The sequence below is a fragment of the Lissotriton vulgaris genome, chromosome 5 (assembly GCF_964263255.1).
Source record: "Lissotriton vulgaris chromosome 5, aLisVul1.2, whole genome shotgun sequence".
Taxonomy (NCBI): Eukaryota; Metazoa; Chordata; class Amphibia; order Caudata; family Salamandridae; genus Lissotriton; species Lissotriton vulgaris.
In genome coordinates, this window is record NC_141693.1 from 137583705 (window position 1) to 137606252 (window position 22548).

Consider the following 22548-nt stretch of genomic DNA (forward strand, 5'->3'; position numbering starts at 1 on the left):
GATGTAGTACGGCAGCGGGCGGTCCGCGTCAAACACGGGGGCAGGTACTGGCAGAAGGCAGAGGCTGCAGGACTGTTCAGAGGTCCGTAAAGGGTGCAGGCAGTTCCCAGGCAGTGGTAGCAAAAAGAAACAGGTAAGGGCTTCCCCAATACACTGCAAGTAACAAAATGGGCTCTCTGACAGAAGCAGTTATGCACTGACCTATTTACATTGTATGCACTTTGTGATCTGCATGACACGTGCTTTGCAACAGTCACTTTAACCTCCTGCACTACTTAATGATGAGTCAAAACTCCACTAATCAAAACTCTGATCTCTCTGCTGCAGGTCCATGAATCACCAGAGTTATCTTGACATTTTTATGGGTGCCTGAAAATTGCTGGAGACAAGGAACAGGGCAGCAGGTGTTTGTAAAACTAGATTGTACTTGAACACGGTGCTGCCCCCAAAGTCAGCGCCCTATGCGGTGGTACCGATCACACGCCCTAGAGCCAGACCTGACCCTGATATCTGGAGAATGGTGCAGGAAGAATGCTTTGACAATGTGCAAGAAATGAATTAATCCATTGCTTTTTAAAGTTGTCATTTTGCTTATTGAAGCAAAAAATATGTAAATGAATAATGCCTGCAAGAGAAAGGTTTTTATTTTTGTGTAACATCTTGTTTCCTAAATCTGTTTCTGACTGAAGGTGATGTATTTAAAAATGGCACAATTTGATTAGTGTAACGTGTATTGTGTTTAAATGGACTCCAACTACTGTCATGGTAGTTCTTTCTTATTTGGGCTCTGTTCTGCTTGGATTGCTGCTGGCCTGCGCTGCTCTTTTACATTTGGAGTTATTTTTGCTAGAATAATCTAATTTTGTGATTTTACTTATACAGTTGCAAATCTGTTTTATTATTGCTTTAGAGTCTCATTGACTGAAAGGTCACTTTAACTTACTGGGCACGAATTGGAATGCTGGTTTATTTAACTTAATATAAAGTTGCTCGGTGTGCACAAGTTACAGACTCTTTCTGTGAGCACATAATGTCATTTTTTTCTCATAAATAGACCTCGTTATTTGATTGTTTCTTTTTAAACTTAATCATGTAGGGTTTCTTTTAAAAATTGATGCGCTGAACAATTGACTTGTTACTTTTTGCTTCTAATAAATATAATGATAAAAAGACCAAGGGTATTGTGTTTTCTTAAAACCAAATAAAAATTTCCTAAACTGAAAAAAAAAAGACCAAGGGCCTGATTTATATATTGGTGGAGTGATACTCCGTCGGAATGGCGACAGAGTTTTCCCCTCGCAAATATTCCGCCGGCCAAATGTAATTGCGGACAGACCTTAAGATTGGCCATGGTGGCCCTTAGTGCACAGAAAAACATATTATAACAAAAACATTTTAATGCTCCCCCCATGGGAGAAAACTCCCATGCAGAGGAGACCATTATATTTTTCTTTACAAACGTAAAATCACAGTTTGTAGCAATGTTTTTCTAAATGACCACTTGCATAGCGGTCATTTATAAATTGGGCAGACAGCCTTCCCAGCATGTGGACGGAGTAAATTACTCCATCCCCATGGCGGAACGGCAGGCCATCCACCCACAAATAAATTGGACCCCAAGTAAGAACGTTTTGGTAAATTATTTTTGCTGCAGCTTTGACTGCACGTTGTAAGAAATTGGACTGCTATTTGTGAAGGGGTGAGAACCCACCCCAAATAATAATCACAGAACTCGTCCAGATGAATCACAAAAGTCACTAAAAAACCTGCACTAACCACTCGAGGTTGGGGAAAACAGCAGCTAAGCTTGACTTAGAGACAGTGTGAAAAGTATTTATCCAACACTAAAATAGTAATAAACTTGAAAAGAGAAAAGCAATACAAATCCCAAAATAAATTTAAACAACGTAGGAGAATTTAATAAACAAGATGACATTGAAAATTACAAAAATCTAATAAGGGGAACTGGAGATATGATTTTATAAATTTGCAATTAGAAATAGTGTCAAGAAGCACTAAATGACAGTGATAGTCAATGGTGCTAGGAGAACAGGACCAAGGCGCCATTTGACACTGATTGCGATGGAACACAGGTTGGATACACTAACCAGGTTCATCTGAGTCAAATATTTTACCTTTTGACTGTAGTCCTTTAAGTTCCAACCCACCAGAGGAATACACTTCTAAAGACCCTAGGATCTGAGAGGAGGCACTTACAGACTCATAGAGTGTCAGACAGCATCCACAGCAGGGTCCAGTTTAGGTGTCACTTCTCAGCTGGGCGCTTGCAGGAACAGGCCATCATGTAACTTGTTGTGTCCCTGTCGATTTACCAGAAAGTCAGCCTTATGACTCTTGGAGTCCACTTCATTGTCCTGAGTGCAAGAGGGAGAGCAGGTCCATCCCTCTAGGCCTCCTCTCAGGTGTCAAACAGCAGGTTCAGTCCTCTAATTATCATCCACAAGTCCAGGAGGGTCCTGAACATTTATTCAAGTGGTTGAGAATAACCCTTAGGGTAGACTTACCAGTGGGGTAAAGATGTCCGGGACCAACGCTACCCACTTTCTCTGTTTTCAAGGTGGCTGAAGTCATCGGCCACACTAATGTTGGGGGTTTAAGGTGTGTGTGTGGGGGGGGGGAGTGTACAATGGTAATCCCAGTGTCCTCCCAGATTTCACACCGAAATCCAGTTTTATGCTTTCCCTGTACCCACAGCAACCTCAGAAACAGACGTCTGGTGCAAACATTGTGAGCTTTTCAGCAACCAGACAGTGGTACCCACAAATTGTTTTGCCATTACGTTTCCTTGCATTGAAGTATTCTATAATGTTATATGTAAACCTAGAGGACCTGTCAAACAGGCTGTGACATTGTGATGGCAAAGAGGCCCACTGTTATTGGGACCTGACTGGCTGGGAAGATAACATAAGGGCAAATTGTCAGCTAGCATTTGCCTGTGACAGGAGAGGTCCATTTCCAATTGAGCCGGTTCAGCCTTAGAAAAAGAAATATAGGTCGAGTGGGAGGTTTTGAAATTGATTGAGGTCCCTTTCCAGTGCATGAAGGGTCTGGGCCTAGCCCCCAGGCCATCCTGTCAAGGGGAGGAAAGTTCCTTCCCACACCCAAAGTCCTTTGTCCTTGTGCTGGGAGCAGTGAACATCTCACCTCAGGGGAACCATTAAACTTCCATGTGACATTTGAAAGGCACTGAAAGGCCTTAGAAGCTTTAGGCAAGCAAAGGGTTTTTAAAAGTTAGCTTTCCATAATATTTAGAACACATCCAACTTCACAGTTGTATTGGATGTTGAACAACTGTTGTTGCTTAATTATTTTTATAGATTGTCCCATTCCTGAGATACAAGATTAGTATTTAATATTGAAACCTAGTGTTTTTCCATGGAACAGCCAATCATGTTACAGTGAATAGAGGTTTGAGGGCATTTTCACTGTAAATATGTTTACCATTTAACTTTTACATACCCTACTTTTAAATACCATGCACCCTACCTGTATGGGTAATAAGGCCAACTTCGGTGTGACATAAATATTTTACAAAAAAAAAGTTTAGGCCTGTCAAAAGTGGTTATTTTGACATGTTGAATTGCAGTTAAAACCTGCACAGAAGGCTACTTGTGGCAGGCCTACAGTCATGTGTACATTGTAACTGTAGTGGATGGCAGACAGGTGCTGTAGTTCACTTGTGACACTTAACTTCAAGGACCTGGGTATGCTGTGGTACCATTTAATTGGGACCTATAGGTACGTAGCGGCAAGTTAAATATGCCACTAAAGAGCATACCAATGATACCATGTTGATAAAAGGAGCCCAAGCGCTTTACCACTGGTCAGCAGGGGTAAAGTGCACAGAGATCTATAGCCAGCAAAACAAGAGTTCAGAAAAAAAGGTCAACATAGTTGGGGTGAGCCTGCAGAAAGATCAATCTACAACACACTTTGCCTTCCATTGATTTTTGGCAGAACCTTTACTACTACCCGCTTTTAATCAGATTCTATTAACTAAGGGATGCAGAAGGCAGTGGTCTTCCTCAAGTTAGACTGTAACTGAGACTTCATGCCAGGTCATTCAGTTGTGCCCCAGAGTCCGTAGATTGAAAAGCACAAAGATACAGCGCCTGAGTGTCAGAGCCTAGTCTGGGGGGCTGGGCCGCATTCGCTGACTTTGTCCTGGCTATGCAACATAAACTGATGCACATTGATCCACAGAGCAACAACACAAAAGCAGAGGAACATATCAAATAAAGGAAAGGAACCTGGTCCCACTCCACACAGGCAGCCTTCATTTGACGAGTCATGGGGTAAAAACAGTCCACAAGCACCAATGACATACCTAAAAAGAAACTAAAGGTAACATCTCAAATCTGTTCCAATATCAACTTTGTTGATGTTCTTACGATGCAGCAAAGTCAGAAGTCAAAGCAAAGACAGATGCCAATGGTTGAGAACTACAAAACTGAAGGCTCAGGTGAGGAGAAACCTCATTACCTGGAGAGTGGTGATACACAGAGCAGTAGACATACTTAAGCTTACAGTTTTGCGCGTATTCATTAACATTTTGCAGGTAGGTGACCACCCTGCAAACACTAGTACGCCTTCTGGAGGCACAACCTGTAGGGAAATAGGTTATTCTCCATCTACACCTGAAAACTTATTTTCCCTGAGGAGAAAAAAGAATGTACTCATAATGTGCATAAGTATATTTTCAGATGGTGTGCATCCATGGAAATCCATGCCTGTTACAGGTTTCCACAAATACTTTGTAGTTTGCTGAGTTTCGCAACGCTGATTTTCCTGCGGCCCGGGGAGAAATTCTACCTGAGTGGCAGTTCCCGCTCGCCAACTTACCGGTCATGAGCTTGAGCATGGAAAAAAACGGCACTGCACTACGCGGAGCTGAGGTTTCTGCGAGCTACGCCTACGCTGAGTGCAGAAAACTCAGGAAACTCCGCGAAAGGAGCAGAGTTCACCGCCCAGGCCTACTGTCACAATCTCTGTGAATTCTCATGAAGTCAGAAATCTCTTTCAAAAGCAACAGGAGCCCAATGTTAGCAGATTCTGGGTATGATTTAGACTCTGGCAGATGGTTACTCGTCACAGCACTATTTGCGTTATTCTAAGTGCATCATAAACCATGGCTCATGTTGTGATGTAGTACCCGCTGCAAAACTCTAACAGATTGCACAGTTGCAAGTGTAAGTGTAAACTAACATTTTAACCATTACACTAGCATGGGGAAACTAGTCTCCAAAACATAGGAAAAATGACAAGTGTAAATTATTTACCAGAACAATATAGGTAATGCATACATGTTGCTGCACATTTCTTCCATTTATGTAACGTATTAAATTCAGCCCCCACAGCCCCAATATCTGCAAAAGACAACCTCATGCCAACTTATACTAAAGGATGTGACTTACACCTAGAACAGAATGCATGCTGACACAGAAGCCAATTTGGGGGTTCTTTCGCTTCTACAGGTACATGTGTAGTAGAAAAAAGTGCGACAGACAATTTGCTGGTCTTTTTACACTCAGCATTACTAACATTTCCGGATCATCCAGAGTTCCCATACCAATACTGCCCACCTTTTGGTCATTTTAGCAAATTTGTCTGGCTGCCAAGAAATGCGGAAGTGATCCATATCAAAATTATTAATGCTGAGACAATGACTATCAGGGAAATCATTACCTCCTGTTTTTACCCACCATTCCCAGCCCCCTGCTAAATATGCTGAAATAACTCCCATTAATCGTAATACCGCTAGTCATTTCAATGTACCTGAATGTAATAAATCGAGGCATTGCTCAGAGAAACGCACCTCAGAAAGAAAACCACAACTGCTAAGAAAGGAAAGATGGGAATTGAGAAAAAGAATGAGAAAGTCGGTGTAAGAGACATAGGCCTTCATTACGAGCTGGATGGTTATATTATTACATGCAATTAAATACTTTTTTATAGTATGTTGTCATATGGGGCTCTCCTTTCCCATAGGGCCCCAGTGTAGCATATTTATTAGTAGACCAGTGTGATGCTAATGACTGTTTTAACCTCATCAGCGCTCGCAAATTCATGCGCTGTGCTGAACGTTCCATTGGGCTTATGGAACCATGACGGAACGGTTCCGTCATGAGCACAGGTCAACCGACACTCATGACGGAACCGTTCCGTCATGAGCATCGAAGGGGTTAATGTTTTTGTCTTTATTATATGTAGTTGTAGTATTTGTGCATCAATATGGTGTCTTTCAGTGTATGTTGTGTGTCTTATATGGGTTTTTTATATATTACTTGCAGCCCTGATGAAGATCAGTTTCTTAAACGAAACGTGTTGGCTATAGCCGTGGTTGTTTTTATGAAAAGACAACAAAATTTAAATGAGATAATTAACATAAAAAAGAATTGTGGACTTTTCGTTGTTGGGTGCACCATTCTGTGTTCTGTCTCTACGTATTTCTGCTTATCAGTGGTGTCAAGCAACAGCTGATACCGTGGTTGAAGTGCGCCATTTTCGAATAGTAAGGAACTGTGTGGGAGGGGCGCTTCCAGAAGTCCACCGTTGCATCTGGTGATTATAAAAACGATGTAACCTGACTCTGCTGAGTCGGACTTTATTATCCAAAATAATTACACACAATTATGGGTTTTTCCCTGTTAACAAAAGGGAGATATTGGTGCTTTCTGTGTCAAACTCAGCACGCATGTCCCGCTATTTACCGGACATTTTCCCCTGATAAATATTAGCAGGATTGACCTGATCGACTCATTATTTTGATTTGTGCAGGTGCAGAGGTTATTACACACTTTGGAATTTTAACACCAACTCATAATGAGAGCCAAAGAAAAAAAACTCAAAGTGCAGATGAAGAAAATGAAATACAAGAAGAAAATTAAGGAGAAATGTAAGGGAAAGGAACACTGGCAAATGAAGGCCCAGATTTAGAAAGATTTTGTGTTGGGGATTGTGTTACTTTGTTAATGCAGACCCGACACAAAATCCATGTAGGTATTTGCAAAACAAATAATTTCAATACGCATTGCTTTGTAAAAATGTGTAACGCTCATTGCGCTGCCTCGTGTTACCTTGCATCAGAGGTATTCCTTGGGTGATGCATAAGAGTTCCCATGCAGTCACCAATGGATTTTGATGCAAACCCATAGCTACAAAGCGTTGCAGACATGGTGTGTGCCAAAATTGAGTGCATGCCTGAGACTGGCATAATGAGGCAATATATCTATATTTCTCCTTGTTATTCCTATTTGCATGCTGTATTCTGCACACACGTGCAAAAAGGAAATAACCTCATAGGCTAGTTTTTGTGCATGAAGGTTATCTTAACATAGTGACCTTTGCACTATAGTGCAAGGGTGTCTGCATTAAGGTCAGGCTGTTTTGTGTAGGAAGGTTATCCTTCCTTCACAAAAACTACCCTGACCTTAATGGAGACACCCTTGCACTATAGTGCAACGGTGTCTGTGTTGGTGCTAGGCAGCCACAAGTGTGTCAGCTCATGGAGAGAGCAGTACTGCATCATTTCTTTGAAGATATGGGACACTTCTGCTCTCTTCCGTTTACTATACTTTACTTGCTGCACTGTGTTGCATGAACACCTTGTACATACGCCTCAATGCTCTTTAGGATGGTGCAAGCATTGGGAGAAGAGTGGGAGCCCATCATTGCATGACATGTCAGACACTCAGCAAGGAGCCCAGTGCAGACCACTGTCCCCACATCCCTTCACTAAGATTAGGTCGAAGGAGCGAGATATTAGTGCCACCAAACATTACTAAGGGCGCTTCATCTGCTGATCTTTCATGGACGTCCATTCAGCAACCCCCGATGGCATCAGAAATGTCATGCTTTTTGTCACACTCTTTGCCTCTCAACAGTTGCTATTTGCTGCTGAGGCACCAGGTTGTGGGCAAGGCTGGCAGGCACAGCAGGTAAAGGGGCCTCATGGGCCCGGGTGTGTGAGGTACAGGGTGGCATGTCAGCCCCAGTCAACACTGGTGGACAAGCTTCATGCAATACTCGCAGGACAACAGCTTTTGTGTAACGAAAGAAAGAGCCTATGTTTGCAAACGTGTGGGTTGTAGTGAGTAGGATTGCTCAACGGGTTAAACCCTTGCTGCAGAAGTCTTGTGTGTGTCCAGGAGGCCAGGGATCCAGATGCTTGAATGGCCAACTCAGTTCTCTACACTTCTGAGATAGATACAACGCGGCCCCCGAGATGGTTAATGCGATCAGCTGGCATTTACAATTGTTCGGAGCGGAATCAATATTCAGCCAACTTTTAAAATGCTGTGACAGCATGTCAGCGTGTGCTTTACAAAATATAATAGATTAACTTGTTTATAAGCTCTTTCCAAACAAATTAATTTAATTGTCGTATACTGTGCTTCTGAATGCCAAAACGTCTGTTGATAACAAATGCAAATATATGCAATACAACATAGCAAGTGGTGGGAGGTGAAAACGAATGCAAAAATATACATTTTAACATTCACATGGGGTTGTAAACTAATACAGAGTTAGAAACGTCAGAGAAAAGCTGCTACTGTTGCCACTCTCGAAGCACCCATGATGTACTGAGTGGAGATAACTTCCTGAGGCTAATGAACGCGATAACAGGGACCACGCGTGCAGCGTCGGATGACAGCATCGCTGTGAGGTTTATGGGTAGGAGTGACGGTGAGTCAATATTACCTATATGGGCATCACCCTCCCTAGCAAACTAGGTGGTTATTCAATCGCCAGGCCCCTTGCCAGCTGGGATATTAATGTTAGAACCGCACCCAGCAATCCTAGCACCAATAAAACTCAGTATGTGCCAAGTGATGCTAGGAAGGGTTGGAGAAAAATTGCCAGGATAGTCTTAAATTCATTCCTAATATGTCGGAGGGATGGGATATTATTATAGCTTGGGGATAGAAATAGTTTCATGACCCCGAAGTGGGCGAAGAAGGTCAGTCTCTGCAAGCGATCTGGAAGCAGCTTTAGATAGACTTGTTTTTGAAGGGTGATCTGATTTCATGGATCAGTTTGCCTTGTAGATCATGGTATATGTTTCAAACGGAAGTTCATAGATGGTTCACGTGTTTTCTGAGCTCAATAAAATGAATACCAGTAAAATGAATAATAGTAAACACTGTTTTTACAGTGATGATAGATCAATTACAACACAAAATAGTGTAGAAAGCATTTTACAAATGTTAATATTGGACAATATGTACTTGTCGAACGGTTACTAAGATTGAAACCCTCCTCTATGGGTATTGCAAAGCCAGAGGTGGGAGGGGGACCGACGTTATACTGATTTGTGGCTTGGAGGCTTTCATGGTAGGGCGTAGTACAAGGTTTCCCAGGAACCCACTGAGGAGTGAGATGATTCAAAACACCTGACCTCCACCACAGACCCCTCCACACAGCCTTACTCAGTCTTGCCGTGCAGTGGGACAGCAAGTCGGTTGTAAAATAGACAATTGACTCATTTTACCCTCTACATACGCAAAGCGTGATCCCTTTTTTATTACATTTGACTCCAGTTACTGCCTGGTGTTAAAATCGACTGTCCACTCAACTGGATGATACATTTTATGCGATGAAAAATAGAATCTCATCTCTTGGTAGCATGAAAGACTTTGCCTGCCAATTTAGAATAGATATTGTGTGTGAAAAACTCTGTGAAGCAACTGTAAGATTCTGAACCTGGAAGTGAACTATTAAGGTAGGAGGCAAAAGACCAAGAACTGGAAAGAGCATACGTAGAAAAAGCTAATCAGGTGCAATGTTTGAAAGCAAGCAAAAGGTAACTCTGGAATCAGATGGAAATCCTCTGTATCTTACCTTTTAACTCCAGAGGATTGTGGTAGTGAACCTCAAGCCGTAAATATTTTGAAGAGCCAGGTCCTCCGAAGCCAAGTCCAGCTTCTTCCGGGTAATAGAATGGCTGAAATAGCAAAGACCTCATATGAAACTTGTATTTTCCTGTCTAAGTGCATGAAAATAATAGAACCTCTTAAAATGTTCTCAAACAGACTCTTTAATTAGAAACTCCAACTAAACAGTGTGTCAGATCCCTGGTACAAACGCATCTATTCAAAGTCATTTTCTACACCATGAAATTGAATCCTGATTGAGCTATAGAAAGAGACTTCCTGCATATGCTTCTGGGACCTTATATTTAGACAGAGTGGTTCTATAATTCTTATGTGTGTGAGATGGATGGGATTAACATTTACTGTCGGTTTTACTCTATGTCAGAAAAGGCAGAATTTCTAACTCATGAGTGCAAGGACTTAGTTCAATGCACTTCGATCAGGAACAAATACCTTTTGAACTACAGCCCCACACAACCCACTAAGCATTAGTGCAAGGGTAGTGTTTTCGAGGTTACTAACAGCCCCATAATAGATTCCGGGACAGAGCGGTATTCAAAATGATCTTTTATTATAGAGTTGCACACTCAAGGATCAGAAAAAAATGGGATATGAATGTTTACATATTTATTTTAAAATAGTTATTTTAAAATAAATTCCTGAATTCAGTGCACACAATATTGTATTGTAACATCATATAAGAAATAATCAGAAACAGCTATATGTTTTATGAAGAGTGAAAGCAAAAGGGAAAAATTGTAACATAATGATCACAATTTGTAGCCCTAACACCCTCACTGTGCTATCTCTGAGCACTACGATAGTTCTACCAGAATTAATCAACAATATGCCTAATTCTCAAGTTTTAGAGGTGGTGCGAAAACATGAGATAAGAAGGTTTGTTGTCTGTTTGGAATTGTTTGCTCGCTATTTTGAGCACAGGGCAACAAGATTATGTCTGTGCGAGAACATAACCCTCTTACCAGCCACTGAAGGCAAAATGCTTCGCAGAGCCTCAGAGGAGGCTTCCCTTCTTTGGTTAGGGTGGAATCTGTTGCCACATCAATCATGATCTTCACTTGGGTAAAGTTTCTCTCTGAATCAATGGTTAATTCCTGTTTTTTTTTAATAGGGTATTGATCACAGATTCTTATCTTCTGTTTTCTTAATCAAATGGAGATTTTAAGACACTGGATCTAACTGGACTAAACCAGTGGGATGCAAAATTCATCACCTCTGTAAAAAGCCCCTAGGCATTTGAGTCATCCTTAGCCCATGTTTACATTAAGTATCTACTTCTAAAACCTTGAGATGCAGATATTGAGAGGATGTACTAGACTTGTGGCAAATGACAGTGTAACAATTCAGGCTATAGGAAAAACATGAAAGGAGTCGGGGAAGATGGCGGCAGGGTAGGACGCGCGGCCGGTGAGCTCCAGACTCTGTGACTCCTCTGACATAAAGACGTAGAAGAATCAAGCCGAAATTGCACCGAAACGCAAGAAAAAGCAAATATCGAAATAGTGAAAGAAAGGGATTTCTTCTTGCAGAAAAATAACAGTATGATAAGCTACCTGGTGGTTGAGAGTGGCGTTTCGTGAGGAAAGTCGGGCTCATCCCTCCGGGCAGTGTGTGCAGTATCCGGGAAAGCGGGACGCATCTCGGGAGTCTGGGCGGCCGCCGTGGAAGCAAAGGCGATCTGTTCGAGAGCTTCCGGGAGATTGAACTTTCAGTTCCGGGGTGCGAGTGGCAGAGCCTTTCCAGACGTGGAACGGATGTCAGACTCGCACTGGAGTCACAAAAAAAAAGACCGTGTTTGTGGAGCCCTTTCAAACAGCACAACGCCGGTGTCGAATTCTCGCTGGGGCAGCAGCTGGGGCGGCAGGGAAAAAGACCAAGTTTGTGGAGCCCGGCGGGGAGCTCTCCTGGATAACGCGGAGCTGTTGCCAAGTGTCAGGAGAAAGGACCACGGCTATGAAGCTGGTCGTGAAACAGGCGGTGAAGAAAGTGACGATTGAGTAGATTTCTCTAAAGGTAAGCGCACAAAAGACATTCAAAGAGCGCAAAGGAAAGTAGAACATGCAAGAGCACAGCAACACATGAGTGAACCACTGAAAGTGACAGAGGAGGGTGGGGAAAACTATTTCGAGGTACAGAAAACTCCCAATCATACAGAGGAAGTAGAAAGAGAGAGCCTGCAAAGCAACCCTGGAGGGAGACCAGTGGAGTTACAGGGCAGGCAGGTAGTGTCAAGCTATAGCCTACGAAACAGGAATTTTTTGAAACAAGAACAATACCCTAAGGCTATTTCTCCCAGGGAAATTAAAAAAAGAACTAGAAAACCAGCCAAACAAAACATAAAGAATAGCTCTGAGAGAGGGACAGTCACCTCCAGGGGCAAAGTCGACTTATCCCAGAAAGGTAAAATCAAGGTTACCCCGTCATTAAGAACCTACTTTAAAGTCCAGCTACAGCAAAGTCCACACACGGAGGAGCAGGCACATAGACAGGTTTATCTGTCACCAAAGGGGCCCCCTTTTTTGGGGGAAAAAGAAAGCGCGCTCACCTCTGCTACAGCACAACCCCCTGTCACAGATAACACACATTTGAGGAAACAAACAAACCTGGACTTAGAAGAAGCAACACCAAAAGGCAGTAAAATCAAAAACAAGGCAGCATCAAAGATCTGGGAGGATAATTGGAAGATCAAAGCAGTAGGAACAGAGGAAATAGTAGCCACCCTGCAAAAAGTAGTTATGGCGGAAGGTGGTGCAAAAGATACAGTCACCGCAGAAATAAGGGAAGAGATAATGGATGAAGAAGACGGCGAACAAGACACGGGAGAAGGAACTCCGAAAAATCCCAAAAGCCACACAGACGAATTCCTTGAAAAGATATGGACAGAGATGAGAGAAAAATTTACCATATCAGAGGCCAAGCAAGATAAGATTCAGGAAGTGTGCGAGAAGCTGGACAATAAGCTAAATGTACTAGGGGACAGAGTGACGGCTGTAGAAAGTGAAGTGAGTGCTCTGAATAAAAAGGTGGAAAAAATTGAAAATAAATAAACTCCCTGAGGCAGGAGAGCAAAATAATAAATGAGAAGATGGAGTCGCTTGAAAACCCTGCGAGAAAAAACAATATAAGGATATTGAACGTACCAGAAAATCAAGAAGGGTCAGACATTAGGAAATATGTGGTAGATCTTTTGGCAGAACATTTTCCCTGGGCTGACAAAGCACTATTAGAGGAAGACATACAGAGAGCACATAGAGACCCATTTAGTAAAAACAAAGAGAGGAAAAGGTCGAGGAAAATACTTATTAACTTCAAAACCTATGTGCTAAAAGAAAAAATACTGGGAGAGGCACTGAAAAAGGGAAATTACAACAAAGACAACTGGACTTTCAAAATCAGATCTGACATGTCGAAAGCCTCCCAAACCAGGCAGTGGGAGCTGGGGAATCTAATGCCAGAACTACAACAACTCGGTGCCACGGTACAGATGAAATTCCCTCCATCACTGAGAATAATGTGGCGGAATAAAATGAGGAACATAAGAGACCCAGAAGAAGTTAAATCCCTCATTGAACTAATAAAAGAGCAAATCCGAACCGAAGAACCAATAAGTTAAAGAAGAAATATTTCGAGTACCATAAAAACAGTAGAACATAAGTAGAACAATGGTGCAAGGCTTCGCAAAAATCATAATACACACAGGTCAAGAGTCACGAGTCAAGAGCTACCAAGGGTTATGAAGATAACCCAAAGAAAAGAAGATGGAGGCTTCCCCTGGGAGGGTAACGACAAAACACAAAAAAGAAAACATAAAAACTACACAGAATGGAAAAAGGGTGGGGAGCAAATTAGGGGGAAAAAAAAGAAAAAAATCCTCATAAGTCAAAGAAGTTGGAAAATCAATAAGGAGTTTTTTAACATGAACAACAAAACATACATTAGACTAAAGGGGAATGTGACAAAGGGAAACAGGACAGATGAGGAGTACAAATAAAGAATTTAAAATACTCTCCTGGAATGTAAACGGTATGAGGACAAAAAGCAGGAGAAACAAAATCCTGGAGTATTTCAGAACATCAGAAAGTGAAATAATAATATTACAAGAGACACACCTACTGAAAGAGGAATGGGCTCAAGTAACAAAGACCCTAAGATGGGTAGATTCATACGTATGTACCACACAAGAATGCAACATTAAAGGGATAGTGATAATCATTAAAAAATCACTCAAAGCTACCCTGGACTCAGCAGAAGTAGATTGTAAGGGAAGATGGGCAATAGGAAGAGTCAAGATAGGAAATAACCCATTCACAATAGCAGGATACTATGGACCTAATCTAGATGACGCAGACCCTCTACGGAAACTCTACTCTCAAATACTACAAGCTACCTCCCCAATAATTCTGGGAGGTGACTTTAATCTTATAATGGACCCCAGCATTGATAGGTCCTCACCAGGGAGACAGGCAAACTTACCGAGAATGAGGGAATGGATCGGTATCTATAAAAGAGACCTAGAACTGATAGACATCTGGAGAGACAAAGGAGAAAAAAATCAACCATTTACGCTTCATAACAAAAAATTGGGGCATAGGTCGAGAATTGACTACTTCCTTATTGACCAAGATCTGTCAGGAAATGTAAAAAACTTAGCTCACCTCCCAGCTCACTTATCAGACCATTCTGCTGTCCAGCTAACACTTCAAGTAAAAGCAACTAAAATTCAAAGAAGATTCACGGTAGAGAGAGCAATATTACTTGACCAGCAAATTATGAAAGAAATCGAACTGGAAACAAAAAACTTCTTCGAAAATAATAAAACTGGTACGACAAAACAGGTCACTTGGGACACATATAAAGCTGTTTTAAGGGGAAAGTTATTAAGTTTGGGAGCATATAAAAACAAAAAAATGAGACAAGAAATAACAGATCTGGAAAAAAGTATTAACTCCTTCGATACCCAAATAGTAGCGGAACAAGACACAACTAGGAAAAAAGAGCTAGAAATAGAAAGAAAAAGCCAGAAAGAAAAACTTGAAGACATCCTAGAAGACAGAGTGCGTACAAAGTGGGAATCAAGTAAACTAGCAAATCATGAATACGGGGAAGGCTGTGGAAAGTGGCTCTCTTGGAAACTAAAAACAGATAAAGCCAGGAATAAAGTAAAGAGAAATCATCAAGAAGGTCAAACAAACCAAAGCACAGAGGAAAATACAATTATACAAGAGTTTATGAGATTCTTTGCTGAGCTATACACTGAAGATACAAACCCACAAGAAAGCCAGATAGACTCATACTTAGAAGGCATCCCATCTTTAGCCCTTACGGAAGAAGAGAAAAAAGAACTAAATAAAGAGATCTTAAAAAGTGAAGTAGAGGAGGTTATCAGAAGCCTAAAAAAGGGAAAGGCAGCAGGGCCAGATGCCCTACCAAATGAGATATATATTGCATTAAAAGATAGCCTGCTACCACACATTACGGAGTTGACAAACTTGATCTTCAAACAACAAAACAAAATACCCGATTCCTGGAATGATGCAATAATCACAATCATTCTAAAACTCGGTAAGGATCCTACTAGGTGCGAATCATATCGTCCTATATCACTGCTCAATGCAGACTACAAAATATTTACAAAAATCATGGCAGCCCGATTAGGAAGAGTAATGACCCAACTTATAAATCCCGACCAAAAGGGATTTGTCAAGGGGAGACAACTACATGAAATTACACATGAACTTCTGAGTTCGATTGACATAGCCACGCAAAAGAAAGTCCCCCTTACTATACTCATTGTTGATGCCGCTAAGGCATTCGACAGAGTAAACTGGTCCTTCCTAGAAAAAGTCATGACCAAAAACAACATAGGTCAACCATTCATGCATGCCGTGAAACAAATCTTTAAGACACCTAGGTCAAAAATCCTAGTTAATGGCAGTCATACAGAGGATGTGAATATAGGAAGAGGAACAAGGCAGGGATGCCCTCTCTCGCCCCTGCTTTTCAACCTATATATTGAACCGCTGGCGAACAAATTAAGAAATACTAAAGAGATTACCCCCTTCAGACATCAGATGTGGGAAAAAAAGATCGCACTATATGCAGATGACCTGATGATTTTTACGGACAATTATGTCAATTCGAAGTCAGCTATAGAAGAGACCATAAGCGAGTTTGGGAAAGTTTCAGGTTATTTGGTAAACCATTCAAAAGCCGAAATTATGACCTGGAACACTGAGTTCAAAAGTCCAAACATCAGGAAGGAAATAAAATACTTAGGGATTCTAGTGAACCATGAACTAGAGAAGATTCCACAACGTAATCTTAACAAGGTCACAGGAGAGGTGAGAAAGTTATTTAAAGTGTGGTCCAGTTTACCATTAAGTCTCATAGGAAGATCGAATATCATCAAAATGTCAATTCTACCCAAGTATACATTCCTTTTTAATACCATTCCTCTAAAATTTGGAAAGTCCCTTTTAAAAAACCACAGGGGGATATCACCAGCTTTATATGGGCTTCGAAGGGAACCAGGATTTCGTGGAAGAAACTCAGGAGGGGAAAACAAGATGGAGAATTATCAAGCCCAGATCTGGTGGAGTACTACAAGGTGTTTCAGTTTAAAAACATACGGACCCTGCTAAAAAGTTATCAATACTACCCTAAATACCTACAAACAATGACAGAAACAGAAGATCATTTTATTTTCAAATTTGGTCATCCTAAGTACTTTAAAAAAGTTAAACTGAAGACTTTAAGGGAGGCAGCAAAGTTGTGGGTACAAATCAGAGCAAATGTAAACATTCAATACTACAGTGCAATGGCCCCTATATGGGACTCACCGGGAACCCCAGAATGCCTAAAAGACTCAATGGCAACCCCCTTGAAACAAGCCAATATCAACTACTGGTGTCAACTATTAAAAGGATCAACCCTGATTACATGGGAAAAACTTCAAACAATCACCAATGGATCCGTCTCCAAATTTAAATATTATCAAATCTCAAGCTGGGCAAAAACCATCCCTATAAACAATCAAGAGAACGAAAAATTGGAAAAGGAAATGGTAAAAAACCTACCCATAACTAAGGAGGTGGCACAGTGGTACTGGGCTTTTATAGCTGCAGGAGAGTGAGACATGAAGATAGAGGACCAAATCTGGGGGAGAGATATACACTTAGCTGATCTGGATAGAATCTGGGAAAAATCTGTGGAAAAATGCTGGTCAACTCTAAAGTCTGCAGCTTTAAAAAGAAACCATCTATTCACTATACATCGCGCATACTGGACACCGAAAAAGTTGTCCAAATTTAAAAATGCAGGCGTAAAAAAGTGCCCGAAATGTGGGGAAGAAAAAGCAGACGACATCCACATGTTCAGAAACTGCCCCCTATTGGAAGAATATTGGAAAGAAGTGGGTAAGACCATGAGCATGATCATGCATAAACAGCTAACTGTAAGTACAACCCTTACTCTTTTTGAGATTGAAGACACAATAGATGGAGGGGGATTAACAAAATGTCAGGAAAATCTTCTCTTTGTGTTAATTGTTCTTGCAAGGAGGGAGGTTTGTATTAACTGGGTTGGGCCATCCCCACCAATACATAGAGACTGGATGAACTCTGTCTTAAGGATTAACAAACTAGACAGGAAGGGAAACACCATTAAGAGATTTAAATACTGGGAAATCTTTGAAAACCACCTAATCTCCAATACAGGGTTAGTACACACGGTCCCATGATTAATGCGAAACAACATCTGGTGGACAAGTATGATACTTGTTCAGTAGCCTAGATGGCTAGCTCACTCCCACACATCCAAACCAGATTTGGTACTATGTAATGGCTTAAGGGTACTCCTCTGAAAGCATCGTGTAGATGACAAACTCCCCAACCACGAGAGACCAAGGGGCAGTGTTGGTAAGAGAACCAGAGGCAGAAACCTGAAACTCCAAATACATAAAGCTTCGTAATATGAGGAAAAAAAAAAAAAAACAATTCAGGCGATAGGTTGTTTAGACATGAATATCACTTTGACAAATTCTGTGAAAGATGACAAAAATACTGAATGTGAATTTAAGTGCAGACAGGATTACTAAAATGTGCACTGTATCCAAAATGGAACCTGTCCTGCATCTGTTTAAGAATTTCAAACCGTAATAAAAGGAAAATAAAGAAGTCTAAAAGCAAGTGATTAAAATAAGCTATTATAATAATAAAGTAGGATTATGAACGAGTTAGGCCACAGTCTTTATGACTTCCCTGGAGCAGCTTCTAAAACAATCACTGAATGTGTTTTTGAATATGCTTGATTTTCATAACTCTATGACACATTCATGTTACAAAAAGATAAACTAGAAATATGCATTGATGGAATCTTAGTCCATTACTTGTTGCATGTTTAATAACAATGTTCTCATACTGAAATAAAAGTGATCTCTGCACGCAGCATCACAAAATGGCAAATCCTACTTTCCACCAAATTCTTGCATATTTACACCTTTGATGTGAAGGTGTAAGAGAAGAGAGATGTTTGAAAGTACGGGGGTTTCAGGTAATGATGGCCTAGCTGGGACACACTAAAGAAAGCTTCTCCAAGATCCACACTAAAGCACGGCTCACGTCATGGGCACAAACAAGTAGGGTGGGAGCTTTTTCTTCTGGAATCACTCACACACAACTTGCTCCAAACCAATAGCCACTGGGAAAACTGTTGGGCAATAATAATTTTTGCGTAATATCTTAACAAACTGACAAGGTTCAGTGGAGAGGTATGACACATAATTGATGACCATGCATTTTTCATGATCTATGCATCATAACATCTCTATAATAATAACTTAACCATCACTTTCGGCAGTAATGGGAAAGTTGGTGCTTGCCATTTGTATGGAGTACATTCTGAGCATATGTGGGCACGTTTAAGTGACAGGTACATTAAACTAAAAGTCACAAACTATTGAAATATGAGAGTCATAAACATGTCTGTGGGGGGCGTTCAAAGTGTGTGGTGTGGTGATAATATGGTTATTGTGCAATAGCCAAGATTTACTAACCTTAGCACCCATGGCCCAGGCAGCCAGGACATGGCGGCAGTAGTTGAGGCGCTCGGGTTTCATCTTTGAGTCGCACGGGCCGTTGTAGTGAGGAAAGGTGTCAAAGTTGGCAGCACACTGGAAAACCTCCATGTGATGAACCACAGCCTCATTGCCTTTGGTAATGATGGGCTCATACTGGGAAAACAAAATGCATCATCATCAAGACCATCACCAGAATCTGCCATCCTCCTTATCATCAACAGAATAACCACCATGGTAATCATCTAATCTACTCACTATAAGACAAACGGACATTGTACCATGATCCCATTCACTACAGCAACTATGCTCTTATCGTATATGATTGTGCCAAAGTATATTCAGTGAACCACACCTTACAGTGTGTAGTGTAGAACGAAATAAGATGTACCCTGTCAGTTTCACATTCCACATTGAGACCAGTATGTGCAAGTTTGTATCCCATTTTGTACAAACACAGCTTGTCAAGATCAATGCAATTACTATCATTATCTATTTATTCATTATTATAATTGTAACATCTGCAATTTGCAATGCAACAATAAAGAAACCTTCTAAGAGCTCTATATGTCCCGGTTAATCTCCTGCATAAAGTTTATTACGTTGATTCTGGCTAACCACTTGTACATGGTTATGTTTCTAAACTAATACTTAAAACAGTTGTATATAAATTCAACTCTTTGAGTCTTGTAGTGTCTTTCATTTTGAAACTATTGCAGTATTATATTGTGATTCTGTTTCTCCTTCCACTGTTTAATATTATGTCAAGTGAAGTTACATGTAAATCACTCATGAGGTCCAGGAGACCTATTGAAGAATGGGACGCATTTTAGTAAATACATTCTAAACCGCTAATGTTATTAACAATTAGAACATGGGAATGTTGGGAGCTCCATTGTAGACAATGGAGTGCTCCCTGCTTCTACGGGCCGGTAAAGTCCTGCAGAGCAACATTCCAATTTTCTACAAAGGTTCTGGAGCTTCGAGAATCCTTTGTTTAATTTGTTAGAACATTCTGCCCTCTAGTGGCAGAATGTTCTAATAGTCTTATAGCCCTTCGTAGCAGGGCTATACCGGCAATTAAAGTCCCGCTGTCTCGTTAAAGTCCCTCGCCTTCGGCTCGGGCCTTTAACGATTCAGCTGGCCTTTAATAGCCGGTATAGCCCACTACGACGGGCTATAAGGCTATATTACATTTATTTATAGACTACCCAACAATATGAATAAGACAAAATCTTATAATTAGGATGCCTTTATGGCCAGAAACATATATCTGGTTACCAGCTTTTAGGACATTAAAAGGGAAGGGGTGACCAAAGGCATCTTTCAGTTTTATCAAAGGGAAGTACAGAAGTAACCTGCAGCAGTGGTAGGCGTGGGAAAGGTGAAATAGGGTTAAGAATGCTTTGACTGCTGGTGTAATCTGGACTAGAGAGAAGCGGTAAAAGAATCACTGGTTGCCCTTTTGTGAAAGACCTTTTATTACAATTCACATTCTAACTATTCAGTAGATTTCAAGGAAGACAGAAAATAACATCATTAAGCAGAATCTATCATTTCAGATTTGTAATGGTACTAAAACAGTGTATGGGTTTTGAAATTGAAAGGGAAAAGGGGATAGAAGAGGTTAAGAAAGGTAAAGCAAAAACTGTCCTCTCTTTCTGTTTATATGTTCTTCGGATAGTCGTATTGGCCTAGAATTTGTATCTGTGTTTTATGTAAGATGATGACGTGATTGTGGGCACCTCACCATAGGGTGCCTTGTGTAGATGTCCTCAAGGTTTGCATCATTTCTCATCGACACTTCTCAGTTTATCAAGGTTATGGCTAACCTGACCCAAAATTATTATTCTTCATCAATTTGCAATAGTGGCGGTGATGTTGGACTGAGTTGTCTGTGAGTGAGGGAGTGAAACATGGATCTCATAGGCAAGGTACCAACCTTCATCATCCCTGTCCCTTCCTTGTCCTCAGATCAGGTAGCAAGAATCATAGGGGGATTACATATAACTGTGTCCCAGCTGTTGCAGGACCACCTCTCTGAATCTTATTGCTCAAAATGTGTTTGTTTGTTCTGGCTTAAGCAGGATATAGGAGCATGGGAGAGACCTAGCTGAATCTCCCTCTTCCAAGGAGTTTTTCATCCCTTTTCCTTGACCACGTAACTTCCTCAAGAAGGACACATTACTGGTTAATGCAATACATATAGTGTTGACCGGCAGCCAACACACTCTACAAAAAATAATGTCATAAACTGTTCAAGTTTTATTGATGCATTTGTAAATATAAATATGCATTCATTTTTGTTAACAAAGTCCTACTTCAATTTAAATAAGCAGTAATTCGAGTGTAAATAATACATACACCTCGTTTTGAGCAGTAAATGTTAATGCATTGCCAGTCAGTAAACACAGAAAAGTAATGGGATGAATGCTTGCAATAAGTCTAACCACTGGCAATCACTTGGAGTAGCATTCCAACCCATCATTCTTTTGTCCCACATGCCACTGCAGATTAGGCCTAGCCATATGCAAATCAGTCTTGGTCCTGCTTCAATAGGAACAGTCCTGCAAGAACTGAAAATCCCGGTCCTCTCCGAACCAGAACACAAGCAACCAGCCAGTGGCCATCTTGTTTCTGAAGGGAAACATCAACTTTCATGCTTTCCTTCAAGATTTCAGGGGTCATGTAGAAATTACCATACTTCAGGCACTGATTCACATTCACCAGGATATGACCCCCCCCTAGGCCTTAATATCTGCTTATATTTACTGAACAGTTTTCTTCTTATACACTCAACTTCTCTACTGGCTCACAAGTGTTTAGTCCAAATGGCAGGTTTCCCACAGTAAAGAACCCTTTAACTAAGACGGCCCGAGGCTCTGAAATATCTTTATCGGCACTGTATTCCAAAGTGCCTAGTATTCTTGTTTCTCAATGAAGCATAGAACACATTTCTATTCACCTCTGAAGCACTTTCAGAGAAGTTTATTAATCCTTCGGACTGACCCATATATTACCATGTGATAGACTTGTGCACCACGGGTTATTTATTTGTGTTTTTAGGTTTATAATGGGATACAACAAGTAAATTGTTTGTCTCAGAGCTGAAGGATGGTTAACCAGGCATCCAGCTAGCATAATAGAGAACATAGTCAAAGTTTAGACGTGTAAGGTACCCGCTCTGTTAGAGACAGCATAGTATTACAATGCTAGGTCAATGATTGAGAGATACTGGTGAGGGAAAGGTTATTTGTCATACTATTGACACTGGACCACATTATATTACACACTATTGCAGCTCCTGAAGCCCTCTAGCTTAGAAAGCATGAGGTGGTACGCAGGAATCATTTTATTCTACTTTAGTCACTTTATAGAGCCCATGACTACCAAAATGGGCCTCCCAGTGCTAAAACAGCCGATATGACTCCAACCCATCAGTGAATCCATACACTAGAATCAAGGTAGGCACCCCTCAATAAACAAACAGCCATGCCTTAATCTCTTCCTGAAGATTAATTCCTTTTCCATGTTACCTATCCTGATCAGTAGAGAGTTCCA

The 22548-nt window shown here is 41.0% G+C and overlaps 1 protein-coding gene across 1 annotated transcript in view; it reads right to left on the bottom strand.

Annotated features, from left to right (window-relative positions):
- The window catches only part of DBH (dopamine beta-hydroxylase), a 391011-nt gene that overhangs the window by 239012 nt on the left and 129451 nt on the right, over positions 1-22548 (bottom strand). The window contains exons 4-5 of the mRNA XM_086921073.1: positions 18967-19143; positions 9862-9964 (exon numbers count right to left, since the gene is read on the bottom strand). Coding sequence (XP_086777199.1) covers positions 9862-9964; positions 18967-19143 — 280 coding nt within the window. The remainder of the gene's footprint in view (positions 1-9861; positions 9965-18966; positions 19144-22548) is intronic.